This window comes from Falco punctatus, assembly GCF_963210335.1.
Source record: "Falco punctatus genome assembly, chromosome: 8".
NCBI lineage: Eukaryota > Metazoa > Chordata > Aves > Falconiformes > Falconidae > Falco > Falco punctatus.
In genome coordinates, this window is record NC_137588.1 from 17954796 (window position 1) to 17978007 (window position 23212).

The window sequence follows — 23212 nt, forward strand, 5'->3', positions numbered from 1 at the left end:
CTAACTGGTCATAAAACCAAACCAACCAAATAAACAAACAAAAAAAAAAGTTGAGTTTGAGGCATCTCAATATATTACAACCAAAAAATTAAAACTACATGAGCACAAACACTCCTTCCTATCCCCTTCACAAACTCTCAGACACCCAATTGTTCCCAGTCTGCCAGGAAAAATAGGACAATGAAAAAGAGAGAGATTCTTTCAAAGCACTTTAACTTCCACCGGGAAAGATGAATCTGTGTACGTGATGGAACCTCACCCTGCCAACCTAGCCTACCAAGGGGAAAAAGCACTAGTGGCTGAAATGCCACTGCAGCTGCTCCTGCCATGACCCTTCCCATTGCCACTGCTTTGCTACTTCACATTGAGCTGCCCAGGAAAGGTGTAGCAGCAACAGGAGCCAAAGCAATAGCAACAGCAGGTCTCTCATTTTAACCCCCAGCATTTTACCTTAAGTACCTCCAGTCTCAAATACTAGACCCACTTTTTCTGTGGGACAGATTAAAAGTGAATCTGCTATTGCTTAGAATAACCCCATAAAAAGAGCTTCTTAAACATAAAGCAGTTAGAATAAAAGACTGTTTGTACCTATTTGGTTTTTTTTTTTTCCTTCTACACACCAATCAGCTCTCCCAGATACTCCTGGTCACAAAAAAACCCCACCACCTCTCTCCTTGCTTTCCTTCTCTCTACTCTGCCCTTACTTTTTCAGCCAGTTGTTTTTCTCCCTACAAACCAGGCCTTGCTTCATGAGGTTGTAGGACATGAAACATTTGGCCCACCCAGTTCTCTCTGTCCTACTCATTTCTTTTCACCTATTCATTTCCTCACCAAGAGTCTCACTCTCTAAATCAAGTACCTTTTCCTCTCTGCACTGCACAGCTGAGCACTCTACTTCTGGCACTTCTCACTTCTCCCCCCAGCACCATGCACTTGCTCTGGCATGCAGATTGCCTATATGAACTCAGCTTCACAGAACCTGATGGTCCGTGCAGTACCATTTATGAAAAAATTTGCAGCTCATTTCTGGGAAAAAACTTGATGGCAGTTTTCTTAGCCAAGAGACTTCCCTGCATGATTCTACTTTTCTTACTCTTAGCTGGAAGCATGAAACTCTAGAAATGACATAGAAGCCATGACATTTTCCTATTATGCCACATCTTTTCTCATTATGCTTTATCATTAGTTGATGAAAGAGACAACAGACAAGTCACCTTTTTCTGCTCCCAGTCCTATGTCCATCTCATCTAATCAGCACTTTATGCTAGTGACTACCTTTTATTACATGCTTAATACAGTGCATAGGACTGTGAGGCCTAGATTACTACTGTATCTCTATATCTAAATAATGATTAATAGTCCTTTTTGTCCTTTTTTTCAGGTGCTATGCATTTCACTCCCAGATACACCTACTGCAATAACTTTGTTATAGTTCTCCAGATACTCTGTAAACTAAGGTTTAGTTAAGGTTGCTGCTGACAAATGACTTGATCCTTCCATCATCATTACAGCCTGTTTATCTACAAAATGCTGATACCTGCCTTAGGAAATAATGCTTTCAGGCGATTACTTAAGCAACTAAAACACAGTGGTTATAAAAAGCTAACCAGGCATTTTCCAGCAGAGACATCTAGGCAAGACCAGAGACTTGACTTTGCAATCATGCTCCGCTCCTAAATTTCAAGACCAAGTAAACATCATCTGCCCAAACTCAGTCCTTTTCTGGTTCCCCTTGAGTACATCCCTTCTCCTGTTAGTCAATATTGCTCTTACAAGAAAGAAAAAAAAATTTAGACTCAAAGCTCAGCGCAATAAAACTAAAAGCTTTTCTCCTTTTGTGTGTTTGCTTGTGTTGAATTTGTTGAAATTCAAAAAGTCTGGATTTGTTGAAACAGCAGTCTGACAAAGAGAAACAGAGAGAGAAGGGAGATAACAGCTGATCATCCCTGCCCCCGAAAAAGAAAATTGAGACATTGGAAGATAAATCCTTGCATTTAAATAACAGGCATAGCTAAATTCTACTTCACATCATGTATTAGCTAGGCCTTTAGATGTTGGTCAGAAAAGTCAAAATCTTTTCCTTTGTTCAGTTTCATTATTACTCTCCTATATCACTCCCTCTGTTTAAATAGCTTGAGATCAGGCCCCAGTTTACCAAACTGCACGCTGCTAACTCTATAATGTATTTACTTCTTTCTGCCTTCTCAGTACAGTATTACTACACATGCATTGCAGAGAATATATAACATATTACAGCATGCAGTGTGACTTGCATACTTTGTCAATAAATAAAATATTGAATATTTATACATAACTCACACCCATCAAACGGAATACACAACACGATTTTATCATATTCAGCTGTACTTTCTAAAAACGGTATTAGTTTTCCTCCTTTTTGTTGTGCAACAGAATACAACTAGCCTTTTCAGAGTTTCACGAGGGATGAAAAAAAAAAATCTCCCTTTCCAGAACAGCCCACATAAAAGGCTGTCAGAATTGCAGTTTTTATGCACAACTTTGTGTGGGGACTCTTAGTTTTCTTAGGGAGATCCCCTAACAGTGGAAATGACAGGGGTTCTATGCTCTGCAACAGCTCCACAGTAGGAAAAACTGCTGTTGCTCCATTCTAAAGTATTCCTATGAAGGACACTACAACTGCCCTGCCACTCCCACTCTGCTCAGCTCAGGGGTTAAACAAACCAAGTGGTCCTAGGCCACATTCTATCTAATAGTCCAAATTAACCATGATTTTGATGAAAATTAATGACACTGAAATTCCTACGACGACAAAAATCTGAACCCAGTTTTTTGGTTATTGCTGGCTTCAGTAGTCTGTTCATTTACCAATTACTTAGTCACGGAGCCTGCAAATTGGCAATGTCAAAGCTTTTGCTGACTGCTAATTCTCTTAGGTGATGTATATTGTGCAAATAAGAAAGCTGCCTTAAAATGCCAGCATAATGCAGCATGACATTTTCCACTCTCACTGAAATGATTTATCAGTCATGTTCACATTCATTGAGCCTCCTGTGCCATAATTTATTGGGAAACTGTTCCATAATTGCCAGTATGACTTTGACAAGAATTATATGATGAGAAGACTTCAGTCATTAACTATCTAGAAATATCAAGTGCTATCCTCACATATGACAATGAAAGCTACATTGACACTTCATCCAGTCACATCACTTTCCACACCCATAAATATTAGCCCTTCAGGAAGGGTGCTTTTCTCCTAGCTGCTATGAAAAGTCCAAGGAGACAGCAAGGCACAATTTTCAAGCCTTTTCAAAGTAAAGACCAACAGCCCCTGAACCAAAATCCCCTACCTATCATTGAATGTGAGGGAAAGCCTATGAAAACCAAGATAAACACAAATAATGCCAGAAGAAAAGAAAGAAATTAGAAATACAGTTGTTACAGTAGCTGGTATGATGAAGCTGGTTGATTTACTGTGTCTACATGCACAAAGGAAACATTTGTATGTTTATTTCCCTGAATATAGTATCATTGCACCTCACACTGTGTTGTATGCTGTACCTCAGTTTCATTGCAGAAAAAATTGCCCACCCATTCATTCTCCTGCATATTTCTCTGCCTTTAACACTGAAAAGCACTCTAAAGCAAAAAAATTAACGCCTAGCAGTAGCCTTTCCAGTCCACATTTACATTCCTAAATATGCTTGTTAAGCACTATCAGACATTATTGGATCCAAGAGAGCTCTAGATGCATCACACTGTCGACCTCTTCAGCATTATTTTAAAATCATGCTTCACGTTTCAGTGACCAAATATGAACTTAAGCATCCATTTCATTATGATGACAGGTATACTTTGCTCTACCCCGTTGCTATGGTAACAGATATGGTAGCCATTAGTTTTACGGCAAAATGTATTCCCAAAAGGTAATTTTGTTTTTATTCTAACTTGTATGATCATACCGAACTACTTAATTACATAAAGAACTCAAAGACTATGCTCTTAGCTGAGCTCAGCAGCTCCTACAAGTCTTGCATTCACCTTACTTGGCTATAAATGTGGAAGATAAAATATACTGATGCTTTAAATAAAAGATGTCAAAATTCTTGCTTCAAATGGAACTACTAAAAATTAAGAGGAAATCATATGCTAACCAGGACTTAACTGAGTAAAGTATCCCAAATCCTGTACAGCATGAAAGGGAAAATATTTACCACCTGTAAGAATACAATTTTTGGCTTCACTGAAAAGCAATGGAAATTATTTTTAAAATTCCGGAGTGATTTCTCACATGTTATTGAATACACATCAGAATTCTTCTCCTGGTTTAACATTTTGAACATGCCTTATGGTAAGAATATTTACATTCAAAACTGTAAATGTTACAGTTTTTATCAAAATTCTCAGTTTTCAAAATTTTTATAACTCAGGTAAGGGAAAAAAACTGTATCAGCAGCAGTTGAGAAAAGTGTCACAGCTGCCATACAAGTAGCTGTGAAAATGTTCTTAAGCTACAGCCATTCAAGCAAATGCATAACACAGCAAACAATTATTTAAGTTCTTTCTCCTGCCTCTTTTCCTTGTCAAGCTGAAAAGAAGCCAATATTGCATTAATTTAAAAAATTTCACAATATTTTAGATTATGAAGTCATTATATTCTTACATTTTGTACATTTCTTTTTTAAACATAATTATGTTAAACTAACTCAGACGATGATTTAGTGTTCAAGATTTCCATGGATCAAAGTTTTAAAGTTCTATGTTTCTGTTCTAATTTTTAGTATCAACCTTTGCATTTGTAAATATACAGATAACAACCTATCTGAAATTTAGTGGGTAGCTCTGATACTTTCTGAAGTGATCCCACTGATACTGGATCCAGACTGTACTCCGAGTCCTAAAAAAACCACAGGAATGCCCCGGCTGTTTTGAGGGGAAATATTATAGCCCTCATCTCAAATGGATCCTTCAGAAAAGACAAATTACACCCATATAGATAAGGGTGTCGTGAAAATGGAAGTCTGACGTAACTGAACTAGTACTATATGATCTGGGACAATCAGTGTAAATTTTTAGTAAATCAAATAATATTTAAAATATCAGGTGCTTCTATAAAGGATGAACAATGTGATACTTAAATTTAATTGAAATATCACCTTGTAAAAAGATAATATATCTCTGTAGTTACATTTACAAAAAGAGATATTCATAGAGGACAAAACAATTGGAAGCAGGTAGGTTCATGCTGCCCAAGAAACCACTTCCCAGAAAACTTCAAAGCACGTTTCTTAGTTACCCACATGATTATAACCTTCCTGCTCCAGTGCTACACATAGTGCCCATGTTGCTTCTGAATCTTTTGCAAACCACTTTAGAAAGTGGGAGTGATTTAAAAAAAAAAAATCAGCAGTTCTTGGCTATAGTAATGTTATCCAGTGCTATAAGCAAGTGAATTTAGAGCTAGTGAGAACTAACAGCCATATTAAAAGAATAAATGAATAATTTCACCAGATGTTACAAACATCTAGATCTTTTCCTTACCTGCCTCCTGTCCCTCTGAGACGATGATGAAGAGGAGGCACTTCTATGTGATGGAGTGGATGTTTTGTGAGCTGGAGATACACTCTTCTCCTCTGAACTCATCTTTGCAGCAAACTTGTAGTAATGATCTTGTGCTCTTATCACTCATGTACAAAAAGGCAAAGGATAGTCTTCTGCATCCTCATGTTTCACAGTTTATTGACAGTCAAAGAGGAATTCAGTTTTAGCTGAACTGCACCTTAATAAAGAAGAATGTGAGAGAAAGAGTGAATGAATACACCTTCGCTCCAAATTAGCTCTGCAGCAAAGAAATATGTTGACAGTCACTATTAAATCCAACAGATCTCCCACTTTTTTACTTCCTTTCCTAAAAACTACCCAGTACAAACACATATATATATTGTTCTGCATTCTCACAAAAGATGAAAGTGGTATCACATTATTTCAAAAACTCCTACAGAAAAGCTTAAGGAATTTACACCACTCCTCAGGCAAAGTTTACAAATCCTTGACAAGGGGTCGTTATCCCATCTTGCATAATATCAAAACATCAAGTAATTCCTTCGGAGTTCCTGTACAACACACAAACCACTAAACACCCCATTATATTTAGCACTTCTTAAAAATCCTGCCAATTAGACTGAGGACTCTGCAAGTTGTTTTTTAAAAGCAGGCCCCTCTTTCAAAGATGGTGGCCTTGCTGAAGGGCTGGACAATCAAGTTTCACAGATCACCACCTTTCAGATTGTGCAGAGCTCACCACAGGCTCATGTCTCTCTCTTAAAGATGACTGAAAGATAATACAAAACGCTTCGACCAGAAAACACTTTCAGCCACAAGACTGTGGCCTGGGGTTATTAATCTTTTCATCATGTATTTGCTGAATCCCAGGTTAAAAAAAAACCCAACCAACTACTGATGAAGGCAGGAGCTACCCAGGGCCAAGCTGACGCTGTGGCTGCCGTGCTGGGTGTTCTAGGCACCCAGGCACAGCCGCGGGGGCTGTGGGGACGGGCGGCCCCTCTGAGGCGCGGGCAGCCCAGGGCCAGACACAGCCGGTTCCAGCCAGCTCCGCAGTGGCCCTGCCGCAGGGCACAGCTGAGCCCCTCAGTAAAAAGATATTTAAGAAAAGGCACAAAACACCATAAAGGCAGAGGAGGAGGAAGGAGGAATAAAACAAGTGACAAACAACCCTGTGAACACCAGGGTCAGAGAAGGTGGGGAAGAGGAGGTGCCCCAAGCACCAAGGCAGAGACTCCCTGCAGCCGTTGGAGGAGATGGATAATCCTGAAGGAGCTGCAGCCCGTGGAGCACGCATGCTGAGCAGATTTTTCCATGAAGGACTGGAGCCTGTGGGGAACTCATGTCAGAGCAGGGGAAAAAGTGTGAGGAGGCAGGAGTGAAAAGGAGAAACTACTATGTGCCAACCACAACCACCACCACCTCCATGCCACTCAGGGCAGGGGGAGACTAGAGGTGTCAGGAACAAAGGAGTGATGCTGAACCTGGAAAAAGCAGGGGGAAAGGTGGTGTTTTAATGTCCTTCATTTCTCACTACCCAAATCTATTTTAATTGGCAATAAATTAATTTTCCCTAAGCTGAGTTTTGCCCATACAGTAGTTGATGAGTAGTCTCCCTGCCTTTATCTCAACCCACAAGCTTTCTCATCCCATTTTGTCCCCCCCATGCCACTGAGGCAGGGGAGAGTGAGCAGCTGGGTGGGCATACGGCTGTTGGCCAGGGCTAACCCACCACAGACCACAGCTACAGGGGCCATTCTCTTTACTGTTTACTCGGCCACTGTGATGTATATATACCTCTTTGTGAGTATTAGATGCTTTCTCTTACTTCTCTCCACCCAAGCATTTAATTTCCATCTGAGAACAGAAAAATAGATACTCAGAACTGCACAGAGGATATTTGTGTCAACAGCCAAATGCTACCTATCAAACACTGTCAAAATATTGCAAGTACATCACCAGTTTATCACGACAGTTCAGCAATGGAGTTATAGTTCTCAAAGTTTAACAAATTACTTTGATCTTGCTTCAGTTGATAGATACTATGTCTGATCTTCCATTACCCTAGGATAAAATCGTTCCCTGAATGATGTCACCTGTTTGAAACTCTCATCTATCTACTCCACCACCCTCTAATTTTATGTTTTTTATATATATATAAAAATAGTGCCCTTCCCACATACACTGTGATAACAGCACACCAAGGGTCAGCATAGCACAGCTAGCTTTAGGTGGGTGTGGAGAAAGGTGCTGTCCTGAACCATGTTAAATGAGACCAGGACAAAAACACATTAACTAAAGCTCAGATATGACTGCAACCTCAAGAAATTATGACATATTGAAGACAGAGCTCTGACTTCTCCAATCACAATCCAATCACAAAATAAATGTTGACACAGAAGAGAGAAGCAGCCTGTCAAAATAAATATTAGCAATATCAGAGGTATGGATTTTGCAGCTATCTTGCTTCACGAGCCTCTACCATATGGTAAGTCCATTGACACTGATTAGGGAATCTCTGTCCTCTCCCAAAATCTGAAGATGTTCGACTGAGCCTGGGAAACTGCACCAACTGCAGTCCAGTTTGTGAAAAAGCTGTTAGTAGAAATAACGAAAACATACAAATACATGACTTGCATAAACCCAGTGATAAATAAACCTGCATGTCATATAACAGATAAATAGAAGTTCTCAATGAGTAACTCCAAATAAAATCTGTTGTGTTGTTCCTTACTCTGATTAAGTCTTTTCTGCAAGAATGCCCAGAATGCTTTATAGACTACTTAATATCTTGTGCAGTATTGGGAGTAATTTGAGAAGACAATTTAGGGTGCAAAACTGAGTCTCTAGACATAAACAAACCAAAAATACGTGACTGTCACTGGCATTTCAAGCAAAACATTTTCACACTGATCTATCAATATGGGGCTGTTTCTCATTTGGGAGGGAAGAGTTTTTCTGTGGTGCTCTGTAGCTGTATAACACAATCATTCAATATTTGAGCACTCAGTGGAGGCCAACCTTTGTTCTTACATTATGAGGAATATGTAACAGTCTGTTCCCCCCTTTACTACTGACCTTTCATGTAGGAAAGTCATAACCAGACTTTTGTTACAGTACATGAATGTTGCTAACCCAAGAATATAATGGAAATAAAACATCTCAGTGCGGTAGCAAAGCTGTGGTAATTTAATAGATCACTTATAGGAAGTAAGCAATCTGTCTTTTTTTTTTTTTTTTTTTTGGTAATAAACCAATCCCTTTAAAGCCACTATATGAGAATCAGCCACATTATTTCAGCAAAGCATCCACTTTTTAAGGAAAGGCTTTAATCAGTTCATTTTGAGATTTATTTGCAAATCCTGTCAGAAATAATAAAGGGCCAACTCCAGATTCAGGAAAGTTATTGACATGTTTACAATAGGGGAAAAAAATAGAGCAAACTTTTCTCTTTTAACTCATAATCAGTAATTTTCATCAGGAAAATCCATTTCCCTCATTTTCCTGGCAGTTTTAATAGCGTAATTGCTCCAGCAATAACTTTCAAGGTGAAAATTTAGAGAAGTCATCAAAAATCACATGTTCACCTCTGATCACTGAATTTTAAACCCTAGACAGATACCAAAACAACACTGTTGATCTAAGGGGACCACTGATTATTTTCAGGTCCAATATTTATAAGTAGGAATAAATGAGGTGCTGTAGGAAATCTCAGAAATCTTATTAGCACTAAAGGGTTTTTAAGGTAGAAGATATTAGAATTCGTATGACTGTGTTACCACTGCTCCTTTCAAGTATTTTAAAAGCTGCATATTCAAGACTTGGATAACAAATGTACACGTCTAACTGCAGGCATTTGTAACAACACTGGCATATAAAAACTCTCAAACTGATACTATAAATGGCAATACATAGTGTGCCTAAATAATAGTGTGCTATAAATAGCTCTTTAGCCCATATTCAGGAGGATCTAGAACCTGGCTGTAGGTAGGAAATGACTCAAGCCCAGCAATACCCCTGGAGAGGAGGAGCTCTGGTACAGACCTAAGTGCTGTACTTGGTCAATGCAGTTTGCAATTTCCATGATCACAGAATCATTTAGTCTGGAAAAGACCTTCAAGATCTTGTCTAAGACCTTTAACTCCACACAGCCCTACAGGCTTGGGGAAGAGCGGCTGGAAAGCTGCCCGACAGAAAAGGACCTGGAGGTATTGGTTGATAGCCAGCTGAATGAGCCAGCAGTGTGCCCAGGTGGCCAAGAAGGCAAACAGCACCCTGGCTTGTATCCAAAACAGCATAGCCAGCAGGACAATGGAAGTGATTTTCCTTCTGCATTCAGCACTGCTGAGGCTGCACCTTGAATACTGTGCTGAGTTTTGGGTCCCTCACTATGAGAAAGACATTGAGGTGCTAGAGCATGTCCAAAGAAGGGCAACAAAGCTGGGGAAGGGACTGGAGCAAAAGTCTTATGAGGAGCGGCTGAGGGAACTGGGGTGGTTTAGTCTGGAGAAAAGGAGGCTCAGGGGAGACCTCTTCACTCTCTACAACAACCTGAAAGGAGGTTGTAGGCACGTGGGTGTCGGTCTCTTCTACCAGATAACAAGTGACAGCACAAGAGAAAAATCACCTAAAGTTGCACCAGGGGAGGTTTAGATCATATATTAGCAAAAATTTCTTCTCCAAAATGGTTGTCAAGCATTGGAACAGGCTGCCCAGGGAATGGTTGAGTCACCATCCCTGGAGGTATTTAAAAAGACATGTAGATGTGGCGCTTAGGGACATGGTTTAGTGGTGAACTTGGCATTGTTAGGTTTATGGTTGAACTCAAGGTCTTTTCCAACCTAAATGATTCTATGTGCTGAACCAAGCACAGCAGTGATGATGATCTTCCCAAGAGCATGGAGTCAACCAGCTGCCTCTCTGCTGTGGGGTGATCAGGGCACACCCTCAGCCTCCCTTCTACAGTCAGCCCACTGCTGGGCTTCAGCAAAACTCTGAGATCTTGTGGTCGCTTACAGGGTTTACTATGTGGTCAGATGTTGGCACTCCTTCACCTCACGGATTACTTGCTGATTTAGCTAAACATGTAACTAGATGTACATTGTAGCAATGCAACCACTAAACTCTGATTTAAAAAAAAAAAGCAATTAAAAAAAAGCCTTGCTATTTTATGTCTTATTTCACATGACGATAGACAAAAGCAGTATTTACCTGTTTTAAACATGCAATTTCCTGTAAACTCTTTCAAGATCAGATAATTAATTGGCTAAAGCACATTGTTTATGTCAATGAGAGCAAAGTCTAAACCTGTTTCACTATTCTTAATTAGGCTACCACTTCTCCTGGACTGATAGCCAATCATGCAGGAAAAGTAATGGAAAAAAATACATATTTCATGGATGTCATGTTTTACAGCCCTACATTTGACAACCTCCCATAACAAGCATTTGCTGGAAGAATTGTCAAAGCAATTAAAATGAATTAACATGGTATTTCCCAAAACAGTGAACAGTGACTACGTTTATTAAATGCAGTGGGTTTTGAAGTCCTTAGGCTTTGCTCTGGTGGTTGGGTAAATGGGTAGGGGGTTTGAGGGGGTTGATTAATGGGTAGGGGGTTTGAGGGGGTTGATTGCGGGTGGTGGTAGGGGAGGAATTTTGTGGGTTATTTGCTTTTAAGGTCTACTTCTGTACACAGTCTCTACATCTTAAACAGCATATTCCACAGGAGACTGCAGTATCAGCAAACATCACTGGACACTCTTATTATCATGTCATCCTTAACAGAATGTATTGACCCCAAACATTTTACATCTGGTATAATTTCTTTAACGCTGAGGTGTCTTTTTTTTTTCTTAGTGGCTAGTCCAAATATGTCCCAATAATGTAAAAAGTAAAAAAAATATTTTAAAAAATATTTGTATGGGCATATATATCCTGTAAAATACACAGTTAACAACAGACTTCATCAAATAAATGGATGAGGTCAAAAAACAGATAATCAGATTCAGGCAAGAAGAGGTCAGTACATCTGCCTTCCCTATTTTCTGCTTGCCTACATGATTAAGCCAGAGTTTTCCGCTATTCCAGAAACCCTGAAGCATACATGGTAATTAGTGGAGTTCCACAATATCCAACCCTCCAGTTTAAATGATAATTTCAAAATAAGCCCTCAACTCATTTGCAGTCTCTGAGGATTGCCTCAATAGCTGAAGCGACCCTAGAATTTTCATTAGGATGTCTTTGTTGTTCCACATTCCTCAGGCTATCACAGTAATAGAATACTATTGATCTGCTTGGCATGTAAAGATTTTGCATACTACAGACACAGCACATCAAACTGTGTTGTATGTATTTGTAACAGACTGCTGTGAGCAAAGGGTTAAGCATGTATACATACTTACAAATTCATAAACACAAATATGCAATATATACCAGTTAAACATTAAACAGGAAAAAGTAACTGGTAGATATTATCAACCCTTCTAGACTAACCTAAGTCTAGGACTTTTTTAAAAAAAAAAAACAAAAAAATACCGCAACACATACTAACCCATCCCTCCACCCCTTTTATAAACCGAAAACATTGCTGGGGGATTTTTGTTTCCATAAAAATTATTTCAAAGAATCACATTTTTCAATTCTTGAAAAAAAGCCATAGAGATTGAAAATTTTCATCAAAACTCAGGAAATGCTTTAAAGAATAAAAAAAGTTTCATGTATCCTGATGTTTTTCATGCGAAACACCCTCACAATTTTCAATAAACTCTTAAAAAAGAAAAAAAACCAACCACCCCCATCTCACCCAAAAAAAAAAAAAAAACATTACTTTTTTCCTTATTTTGGTAATGATTTTTTCTTTACTACTGGGCAACTTGGACAAAGGAAAAACAGATTTGAAGCCTAAACACTCTTAAACTGGTTTTTAATTAGTGTCTCAACTGGACAGTGATCTAAAGCAAAGAACCTAATTTCCCTTATTAAAGGGCTAGAAAATGTGTTCAGAAAAATGGTACTAATCCTGCAGAGCACTGGAGTCTAAAAGGTGCTTGTGCCCCTTGAAATCCATGTCTGGCTGCATTTTACTGCCTTTCTTTTCTTAAACTATCTCTTATTTCTCTGCATGTTTTATTTCCACTACCACACAAACATTGCATTTTTGCCATATGTTTCAAACCTACCATGTAAAATTTTGATTCAGAGTAAATAACTGCCTATTTTATTGATCTTGAATTTTAAATGGCATTATCATCATATGCTCGTAGGGAGGATGCCACACCAAAAAAAAAAAAAAAAAATCAGTGCTGTCTGAATATAAATACAATGCATTTATGGAAGCAAATACAAGACTGCAGTTGATGGAGTTTGCTCAGGTCAAAGAGAACAGAGAGGGAAGATTAGTCAAAGCTTCCACTGAACCTTTTTTTGGGGGGGTGCTAAACAGAAGGTCACATTCAGGAACAAAAAGCAGGATGCAATTTTATTCTTAGAAGCAATTAGCTTGACAAACTAGTGTTTGTAAGTGTAAGTGTCATGGCGGATCACAGCTGCACAGGATAATGTAGTTAATGGCTTATATATAATTTGGGACGTATCAAGAAGGAATAGGCAGGCTGTATTACCTTTGTGACTGCTAGTAAATCACTGTGTCCAGTTCTGCTGCCAACATTTCAAAGACATTCACAAATGGGTTCAAGAGAGAACCATGAGCATGTCAACAAGACTGAAAAACATCACTACTAATAAAAGATTTATAGAGGTCAGTCTATTTAATTTGTCAAAGAGAAGATTGAAGGGTCACTGGATGACGATCTATAGCCCACTACATGGTGAGGGGCAGGGTAGGATGAAAGGAATTTATTATTAGAATTCTTCTCAAAGGTATAACAAAATCTAAGAGGAGAAAAAGAGAGAGATAAATATATGCAGGTTAGAAATAAGGCACAGATTTTTAACAGTGAAGATAATTAAACACTGATAAAATACACTGAGGAATTCATTCAAGGCAGTCTAATGGCCTATTCCATGGTAAGAGCTCAGGCTAGATGCAGCTTCTTCCTCTTCCTTCCCACAACTGAAACCAATCCATGAACAAAAAATCCCAGAAAATTAACCCAGAAAAAGAGGGATAAAGAAAAAGGAATAAATTTCTTTTTTAAAATTTTTAATTTTTCTCATTTTTAAGAAAAAAAATCCTTAATCCTGATTCTGGTGCACCCCAACAATCTGTCCACTTGCAGTTCTCCAATTGTATCCTCATATGTTGCTAGGCATTTATTAAACCTGATCTTTTATATGGAACTATGTTAAGTGTTCTTCAAGTCTAGAGCAATATATATTCTGGTTACTGCTAATATTTCTTTTTCTTACCACTTTAAAGAAAACTGTCTCACTGACATATATGTTTAAAACATAAGTTTCCATGAAAGAGCAGGAGCACATAATTTTTAAATCTCATTACTAACTGAATTTCTTTGCACTTTACTAAGTGATGGTTTCATTAGAAAGGTAGAGAACAAAAATAGATTATTATTGTCCATTTCAAGGAAGTACCAAAAATGTCTCAAGCACTTCACAGAATAATCACAGGCATGACTGAAAAGACCATGAGATGGAATAATTGCTTTTGAAGTTCCTGCAAAATCTAAGATATGTTGACTGGAATTAAACTGAGCACAAGAACAGCCAAGCTGCTCAAAAGTAGTTTCCTGACAGAGCAAATCAGTGGGAAAAAAAAAAATATCCCTTTTCTCTTAATACACAGCCGGTTACCTCTGTATTCTCTTCCAAGAGGGAAATACATACTATTTCCTATCACCACACTAAACACCAAGTCCTGCATACATCAATAGCTAGATATGCTTAGTTCTTCCAACTTTTGAAATACTAATTAATCAGCATTCAGCTGCACTGACAAAAAACACAGTGTAAAAACACTCAGAAGTAACATTCATTTTCCATAGAAGGAACTCTCAACTTCAAACACTACTACTGATTTCAGCTGAAATGATACTACACTAAATTGCCTCCTCCTGTGCACCAAGAATGATCTGACACACGAACAGAAATGACCTCAGGCACTCTGCACAGAAAAAAATATCCAAGTAATCCTAGAATATTCTTATCATTGAAAAGCTGTACGTTTTCCATTGGTCACTGATTTCCAAAACATAGACAGAGAACTACTCCTAATATGTATTGATTTTTATACATAAAAAGATTATAAAACCAGAAGAGACTACTGTGGTCATCTAACATAAAAAGGACCAAAGGAATTTTCCCACTTAGCTTGGGTTTAAAATAAACCATGTAATTTTGTAAATCATCCAACACCAATGCAAAAGCATCCAGTGGTGTGAAGTGACCACAAAACCTAAGTTCTTGCAAAAATTAATTTTGCTGCATTATTCAAAATATGCATGCTATTTCTCTTTAAATATGTCTAACCTTAAACCTTAGCTAAAGGCTCTTGTTAAACCTTTGTCTACTACATGGAAGAGCTCTCTTCAAATGCAAAATTTGCTAGTGCACAAACATACCAGTTTTATTATTGATACAACACTTTAGGCATCTAATGTCAGTTTTCACAGCTTTCTGAAAGATTTGTAATACCTTTGATAAAGTTTAGAGAAGAACTGGCAGAATTAAAAAAACTGGCAAACATTTCATAGTCTGATGCACAGAAAGCTCTGTATCTAGTTAATTAGGAGGAGGGCTGAAAGGCTGCTTGAGCAATAATAAGGTAACTTCCTTAGTTCTCAGAGCAATGCACTTGTTCACAAACTTCTAGACTTCAGCATGCTACTTAATCACATTGCATACAGTAGCAGACATGACGTGCTTCAACAGAATAACAGTTAGGTGTATGCTCAAGCAATTATTCCAATCACAGATGAATTTCACAATAGTCAGTTGCTTATATACTCACAATAACCCACACTACACTCTTCCATCAGATTTATGCAAAACTCACATAAGCTATGCAAGGCACTAGTTACCAAAGAGACACTGCTTGTGAGGCTGTTAAGGCTTTACAAATTATAACAAGAAGCCTGAGGGATGAAGGAAGGATCAAATTATAAGAACATGTCAAAAAAAAATCACAAAAGTTTTTGGTCACAATTAACTTTTGTATATCCAATAACTTAGCAATACAGTAAACATGCCAGCTGGCGAGTAGTACTCTCCACTATTTCCTTGTGTGCTGAGAAACAACCATCATTCCCTCCTAACATCAAACATGGGTATTCTCTTTGAATATAATATACAGAAATTCTACTTACACTTCCCATAATTAGGGACAGGACACTTACATTTAGTACCTTTTGGTGTCTTATAGAAAGCACCAAGGTTAGTAATGCCCAGCTGAGAATCCTGTTTCATCTCTCTAAGAACAACTTGCCTTTTAACACTTCAATGAGTATGATCATTATTGCATGACCTGCTCGATTAACACCGCCTGCAAGATGTGAAATTAGTTTTCCTCTACTTGACACAAAATAAACCACAGTATGTACAACAGCAGCAACGAATAAGACTGAGATACTCAGATGAAGCTATGCAACCTGGAAATCAGGCATACCAAGCTCCGTCAATCAAATGAAAAATAGGTTAATTTTACATAGACCAGAGAGGAGGACTATTCTGTGCTGGCGACCAACATTCACACCTGCCAACCTAGCTAGGTGCTTGTAAGCTATCTGATGCTTAATAACATCTCCAGCCCCCAAGTGCCATATGAACAACCTGTGATAGCCAGCACAGAAGACTTGTAGGGATAAAAGAGCACAGATCCCTAACACGCCACTATATAACATCTTACCTTTTTACTACAAATTTATCCCTCCCCCCCGCTTTGTGATCTTGCGTCACCCCAGATTCCCACAATTACTGTGGGAAATCCCAGATTCCCACAATTACTGTGACAGGTCCCCTTTCCTCTTTCTTTATTCATGCTACTCTCAATAACTGTACACAATCATAATCCTCTGAATTTATCTTTCCTTTTCTAACCCAAGCTCTATACATGCCCCATGCTCTTTGTTACACAGCCCAGCCTAGAAGGTCAGGTCACAGCAACAAATACTTTAGAAACAATTTAAAACATACTCTGTATTTGCAAAAAGCTGTTCCTTCTGGGAGAGGCCACAGCTGCAGATCCCAGTTATAAGAAAAAAATAAACAAATTAGAAGAACTACAATTAGAATTAAAAGACTTAAACATCTGCACCCTGCCACTTTGCAATACACAGGCCTTCCTCTGTCTATGGCTGAGGTATGAGAAAGTTTTTCTTCAGCTTGATCTGAACAAAAACTAAATGGCATAACAAGTGAAGCGTCTTATTTCAACACTGCAAAACCTGTGGCAGGCTATCATTTTATCACAAACTGTTCGGAATTTTCTTTGCAAAACAATTTGTAATGAGGGGCTTAAAGTTATGCCAGCAACTCAAGTGTCAGCACTTACATGGTGTTTTTCAGCTGTACTTCTCAAAAGCATTTTAAGAAATAGTAGTTTAATTTTAGCATGGAGTCAAGTCAGTCGCAGCAGATACAGTTTGCAGGTTGCAATCAATTCTCACAAAGTTCTCATTAATGATCTGAAATAAGAGTTCCATTCAAGCTCTAAATGGCAAGTGGCTGCCAATTATGCACACCACCATTTGTCATTGTGCTTTAGCAGAAAATTTACTAGGAACTAATACATTTTCTTTTGTGCCCAAATGCAAAATTCCCAAACTTATCTCAAGAGAAAATTCCAAACTGCCTAATTTCAATACAACTTTAGAGACCCAGAATAATTCTTCAGCTTCATTAGTAAGAAACAAATTCAATTTTTGACAAATTAAATCATGCTTTAGGGTTGCATCTAATTTGATAGTCTTGAGAGCAAATAACTATTACCTAATGTTAATAACAAATGTGAGTAACCTAGTATATTTATCAAAATTTAGTACACATTCTTAACTAAAAACACCACACAAATCCAGTATCTCATATTCAGTACCAAATTTTCGAAACTTTGATTTAGCAGTCTATTAACCCAATAAAAGAAATAAATGAAATACATTTTTTAAAAGGAAATGTTATCATTTCAAAATATCAATAGATTATACAGGAAATCAAATTTCTTCATTTTAATTTCATTTTTTTAACTGTCCAAATCATGCTATATTTACAAGGTGCTTATATATCTTACTTTCTAACTACACTGATAAGGACAAAAAAGTTTTAAAAGGCCTCTGATAATTTAAGGTGAATTAAAAACTTTTTTAAAACAGGCAACACATAAAATGATATATTGCTCTTCTGTGAATTTCACAGTTTCGTATCTTACATATGTAGAAGTAGACATGAGAGGTGCCTTTTGGAGAGCTGCTCAGTAACAGTGAGCTAGGTCAAATACAAAACCTGCAGCAAGCTTTGACACACATCACAGAACTCGGAAGGTGAAAAACTGAGGTTTATTTTAAGCTAACATGAGAGAGAAGGCAAATGGACATTAGGGGAGCCGGGTGGTGGTGGTGTTTCCTTCTTTTCCTGAACAACAACAAGGGCCCCGAGTTGGTCAGCTGCTAACCAAACATGAGCAGTCAACTGTGAGGTTCCATTGTGAAAGCAACACTCAAGCATTCTGCTGTCTGATATGCATTAATGTCAAAGCGAATAGCAAATGCCGCAACTGAAAAGAACAGCCAAAAGGCAAACCCAGCATCTGGCCTGCGCTGGCCAAAGGGAGTGACTCAGCTACAGTGACAGCACATAGTAAGAGACGATGCAAAATCTAGTAGTCGATAGAATTCCTACTCTAGTGCAGAAAGCCGACGAAGATAACAAATACAGCTGAAAGAGAGCTGTTCTGCAGTCTTGACCATTTCCACATTGGTTGGCTGGACAGGATGAGTCATCAGTCACACAGTGATGGCTTTTCATGAATACTGACCTTGCTTAATGCATAACGTTTCTTTCTCCAATACATTCAGTTAAAAGTAACATCAATTAAGGATGAATTTAGATTTGAATTCTGTCTGAACTCAAATAAATAACATCATCATCTAAAATAACATCTTGCCCTCTCATTCTTATGAACATCAATGAAATAACAGAAAGCCTTGACTGTTCAACTTCTGTGTTTCCTACTTAAGACAACAGTTAATGTTGTATCATACGCATAGGGAGGTCTAAACAGCTACATAATATACCACTGAACTACACGGGGGTTTTACCAACTCAGAAAATGAAATCTTTCATGCACACAAGGTAACACAAGATTGATCAAGAATAACTAGAGTACAGTTCAGGCCTAAATCTGCCTCCATTTCAGCTCATGGAAAGGTCAACAGTGCAGGAACAACCTTGAAAAGGAAACAAAAAAAAGTTGGAATTGTTCCTGCTTTGTGCTGTGCGAAAGGCTGATTTCTTTGGACTCTTGTGATGGACGCACTATCATCACTTTATCAAAAAAATGGAAATGACAGTGGAAAGTTAGTTATAAATCTGTATTACAAATTGTAGAAATTTTCACTGTCAGAACTAGGATTACAACTAATTTTTCATAATAAAGTTTTTATACACACACACACTTTACAGAAAAGGGAAAACAAAAAGACACTAAAAATATTTTTAAAATCTTGGAACATTTTATTATAGTTAAAAGTTGAAATGAAATATTTATTTACTGCTCTTCAGTTGTTTGCTTAATTATTAACTTATATGATTACCATGTACTATTAACTCAAAGAAATCTAACCAAAATATAGACTGTTTTCCATCTAGGTATGAGTAGGATGAAGAACCAAACAGGGAGCTGCTCAAAGTCTCTTACAGTTCACTCCACCCAGACAGCCTTCAAATCCCAGGAGGAGGATTAAGTACCAGCACCAGATGTTAGCAGTGGTGGTCACATCCTCATTTGGTTAGGTTATCCCTGATGGCCATGCTGCACCTGTGTTTTCTGCATGGCATTGGACAAGTTAGTATGAGAGTTCATATGATGTATTCACCTGTCTGAACAGATCAGTAATTCTAAGGAGTACCTGGAAAATTTTACTCCTATTAGTTACACTTCGTCAACACTAAGGAGTTGGATTACCAACACAACCTTTTTATATGAGCAGCCTTCTGGACTTGGCCTGCAAATATGCCACGTAAATGAAAGGAAATTTGCTTTCAAAACATAATTCAGAGGAGCCTAATTTTAAAATTTAACTTAGTAATTCACAAAAATTGAGTAAGCAAACTGTAAAATACCTCACTTTTGTTTCAAAAACAGGCAAGCAAAACTGTCCAATCTAAATTTAGTAAGCAACAAATAACCATAAATTAAGACCTCTGCATTAAGACCAGTGAGCAACTGCAAACCAAGCTGTATCTGCAGATGCAAGGAAGTTAGTATGACTCTGCAGTATCTTCCTTAGTAATTCCTGAGATTCGGGGCAGTCTACTCAAGGGGAGAATAGTTGTTTGCTTTGTGATGGGCTCGTAATGAAAAGATACAATGAGCAGTATTTCAAAAGTATAAAATTTTTAAGTACTGGAAAAAGCACCAAAGACAATCATTGAATCAGCATGCACCTACTGTCTCAAATCATCTGAGTGAAACACTTGCTGCGCTGTATACACAGGATAGCATGTGCAATGGTAGCTAAAGATGTGGCTGTAAAAGCGCTACGCACTCGCAGAACAGTACCAAGCAGGTTGCATGGTTTTGTCCTAAATAAAACATAATAGAATATGGTCATAACAGTTTCCAAGTTTGCAGCAATCCACCACAAGCTTTTACAATCAGAAAATGTTAATGGAACCATATAAGGCTTTGCATTGAAGTCCACCAATTCCTAGCAACAATGTGAAACATTTCCAATTTGTGTTAAGACAGCCAGAAAATCGGAGGGGGGGGGGGGGGGGGGGGGGGGAGGAGGGGTGGAGTCTATGACCCTACAGCAACTTCTGAAATTATGTCATGAAAAGAATGCCCTCCCATGTGTTAATCCAGTGCTGACACACATCTGGTTTCAAAATGAAAGCAACTAGTTACAACACTGGTATTCATGCTTTCACTGCCTGAATAAAATCCCACTACCTACCCCTTCAAGTACACAAAGCTCCTCTACATCACACTATCTATAATGTAACAATCCTCCATCTTCATACAATGTCTTGTTACCAACAAAACCCAACAAATATTTTTTTATTCCCCGTCCAGTTTCCTCTGCTTGCTCTTCCCCTGGTACCTCTGGCTCTATCTCCCATAAAGTTCCATAGCTGACAGCTCAAGAGCATTGCACTCCACATCCATCCCTTGCTTCCTGGAGCACGTCCTCGTCTGCGGTTGTTTCATTTACTCTCCACTACCTATCTAGTCTCAACTAAAAGGCTACACATACAACAACTGAACCAACAAATATATATATATATATAATGTTGTGCTACAGGAGTTATTACTTATATTGTTGTGCTACAGGAGTTACTACTTATATTACAATGATTATATTAATATATATTATAGTCCTCAACAAAAAAAAATAAATGGCTTTTAAGGTAGCGCCAATTAAAGGTTAAGAATCTGTGCAACTAGTATGTTCCAAAAATAAAACTGATGACTCCAAACACCTCAGGGATTATTCATTCTTGACTGACAAGGCCTTTGTAGGAACCTTCTGCCTCAAAACTGGATTCTAAAAATTTTCTTGAGAACAGGCCCAACATGTTTTACTTTAGAAGAGCAGGGAGAAACTTGCAGAATGTAAACCTAGGTAGATAGATCATTAAATCTGTTACTTTTTTTTGCATAATTGTGTCACATTTCAGATGAGTATTTCCCTGATATACTACATATCATAGATTAGAGATGATGGTACTAATTGACCGTTCCTAAGTATAGTCAGCCTGCCACAGCACAGGAATGTAAAAACAGAATGTACAACACAGCTATCTCCACAAGGCAACACTGAAATGAAAAAGATTTTGTCAGTGTCTGGGAAATCATAGCTGGGTATTAGACTTTGCCATTGGCTAAGAAGGTATTTCTGGAACTATTTTTGCCTGCTTTTTAAGTGTTGTTCTTTACACTAACAAATCATTCACAGATTGTGTTTGTCAACACGATCTGTAAAAAAAATGTTTTTTCTCACACTACACAACAAAAAGCTGCCATGTTTGAAATGCTGATCTTGGCACAAAGTATTAAACCAAGCTCTGCCCCCAGCCTCCAGAGAATGGCTCAGCAGGAGCTAGCTCCCAAAACCATTTTTATAAAGAGGACTAGCCTGCTTGCCCAGACCATGTTTTTCACACAGAGGTTTAAAGAAAAAACCCCGTTTCATTATTTATAATGACTATTTCTAACTCATCCTAATGAATCCAAAAAGGAAGCTATAGAAAACTAAAGAGCTTTTATATTCATTAACAAAGTAATTACATGTTGTGGTTATTTGCTTAAACAAGCCTACAGCGATTACCCTTAGGAACCTGTGGTAGCCAACTGCCAATACCACAGTATTTGCCACACACTGCATTAATCCACACGCCAAAAAAATCAAAGGCTAAGGATGTCACGGAGACCACGGCAATATTCATTTTACCTGCTAATGCTGTCAGCTTCTTAATCACATCCATTACAGAGAACCTAAAGTACAGAGAACCTAAAGTACAAAGAACTGGCACAGCAAGTTAGAGAGCTGTAGCAACTATTCAAGAGCATGTGTATGGTAATGAACTGCTGTATGAAAAGGAATCTGAGGGAAGTTTTTCAGTGGTCGTAAATATTTTGGGTCAGAGAGCTTTCCAACATATACAGAAATTTGATTCCAGCACCATCAAGGATGGTAAACACTTGAGGAAAGGTAATTTATGATCAAAGTCAGCAACATCCATAGGATCAACATTGTGTTGATGCCTCCTTTACCGTCTCAGCATAGCAAAACTGAATCGTGAAGTGCTGACATGACAAATCATGTTCTTGAGATGCTACCTTGAACACAGCTGGCTCCTTTCAACATTGAGGGAGCAGCAACTAAAACATAAAGCAGCAGCAAGTAGAAAGAAAAAGGTCCTAGAATTAATAGGGTTCTGCTCCTTATAATATGAAATTTTTTTTTTTTTTTTTTGGTCCTTTTAACATGAGGCAATGATGCCTTTAGCTTGACAGGAGACAAAAATCCCAGTAATAAAAGGATCATCCAGCAACTGAAACATACGATTAAGACTGCAATATTCACAATTGCAGGATGATTCAGCACAGAAGATAGTTAAGAGAAGGATGCATTATAAACTACCTTTAAATTGTCTTTGAAATTTAATTCAGCCAAATATTATGATTAACCCAGCCTATCCTCTAAATGTGGAAGCTGTCTAAGAAAGCACAAGTAAGAGAAACATTAAGCAAAATACTGAGTTTACATTTTTCTGTGTATACCTAGCAAATATTCAGCTATTTCCCTTGACTTTAAAATACAAAGCAAAAGCAGATGGCTAGTATACAATGTAGAAGTCTCATATTGTTTAATTTTATTAAAATGTTTGCATGTTCTCTCAAACCCTTTATGACACTACATAAGTCGGTCTACCACAAATATGTATCTTATCTTCCTCTCTCCTCCCCTGCCTCCTGTTGCTCCTATTGCTCTGAGGCCTTCAGCAAACTAGAGCTGGCACTGCAAAGGTCCCTT

General features: G+C 38.0%; 1 protein-coding gene across 7 annotated transcripts in view; it reads right to left on the reverse strand.

Moving 5' to 3' along the window:
* The window catches only part of OSBPL6 (oxysterol binding protein like 6), a 110041-nt gene that overhangs the window by 47221 nt on the left and 39608 nt on the right, over window positions 1–23212 (reverse strand). For 6 of the 7 annotated variants that reach the window (XM_080400359.1, XM_080400365.1, XM_080400364.1 and 3 more), the window contains one exon: window positions 5524–5761. In XM_080400359.1, coding sequence (XP_080256485.1) covers window positions 5524–5625 — 102 coding nt within the window. In that variant the 5' untranslated portion in view covers window positions 5626–5761. Of the gene's footprint in view, window positions 1–5523; window positions 5762–13165; window positions 22181–23212 lie in introns of those variants that run through there. The other variant, XM_080400363.1, reaches the window with a different exon arrangement.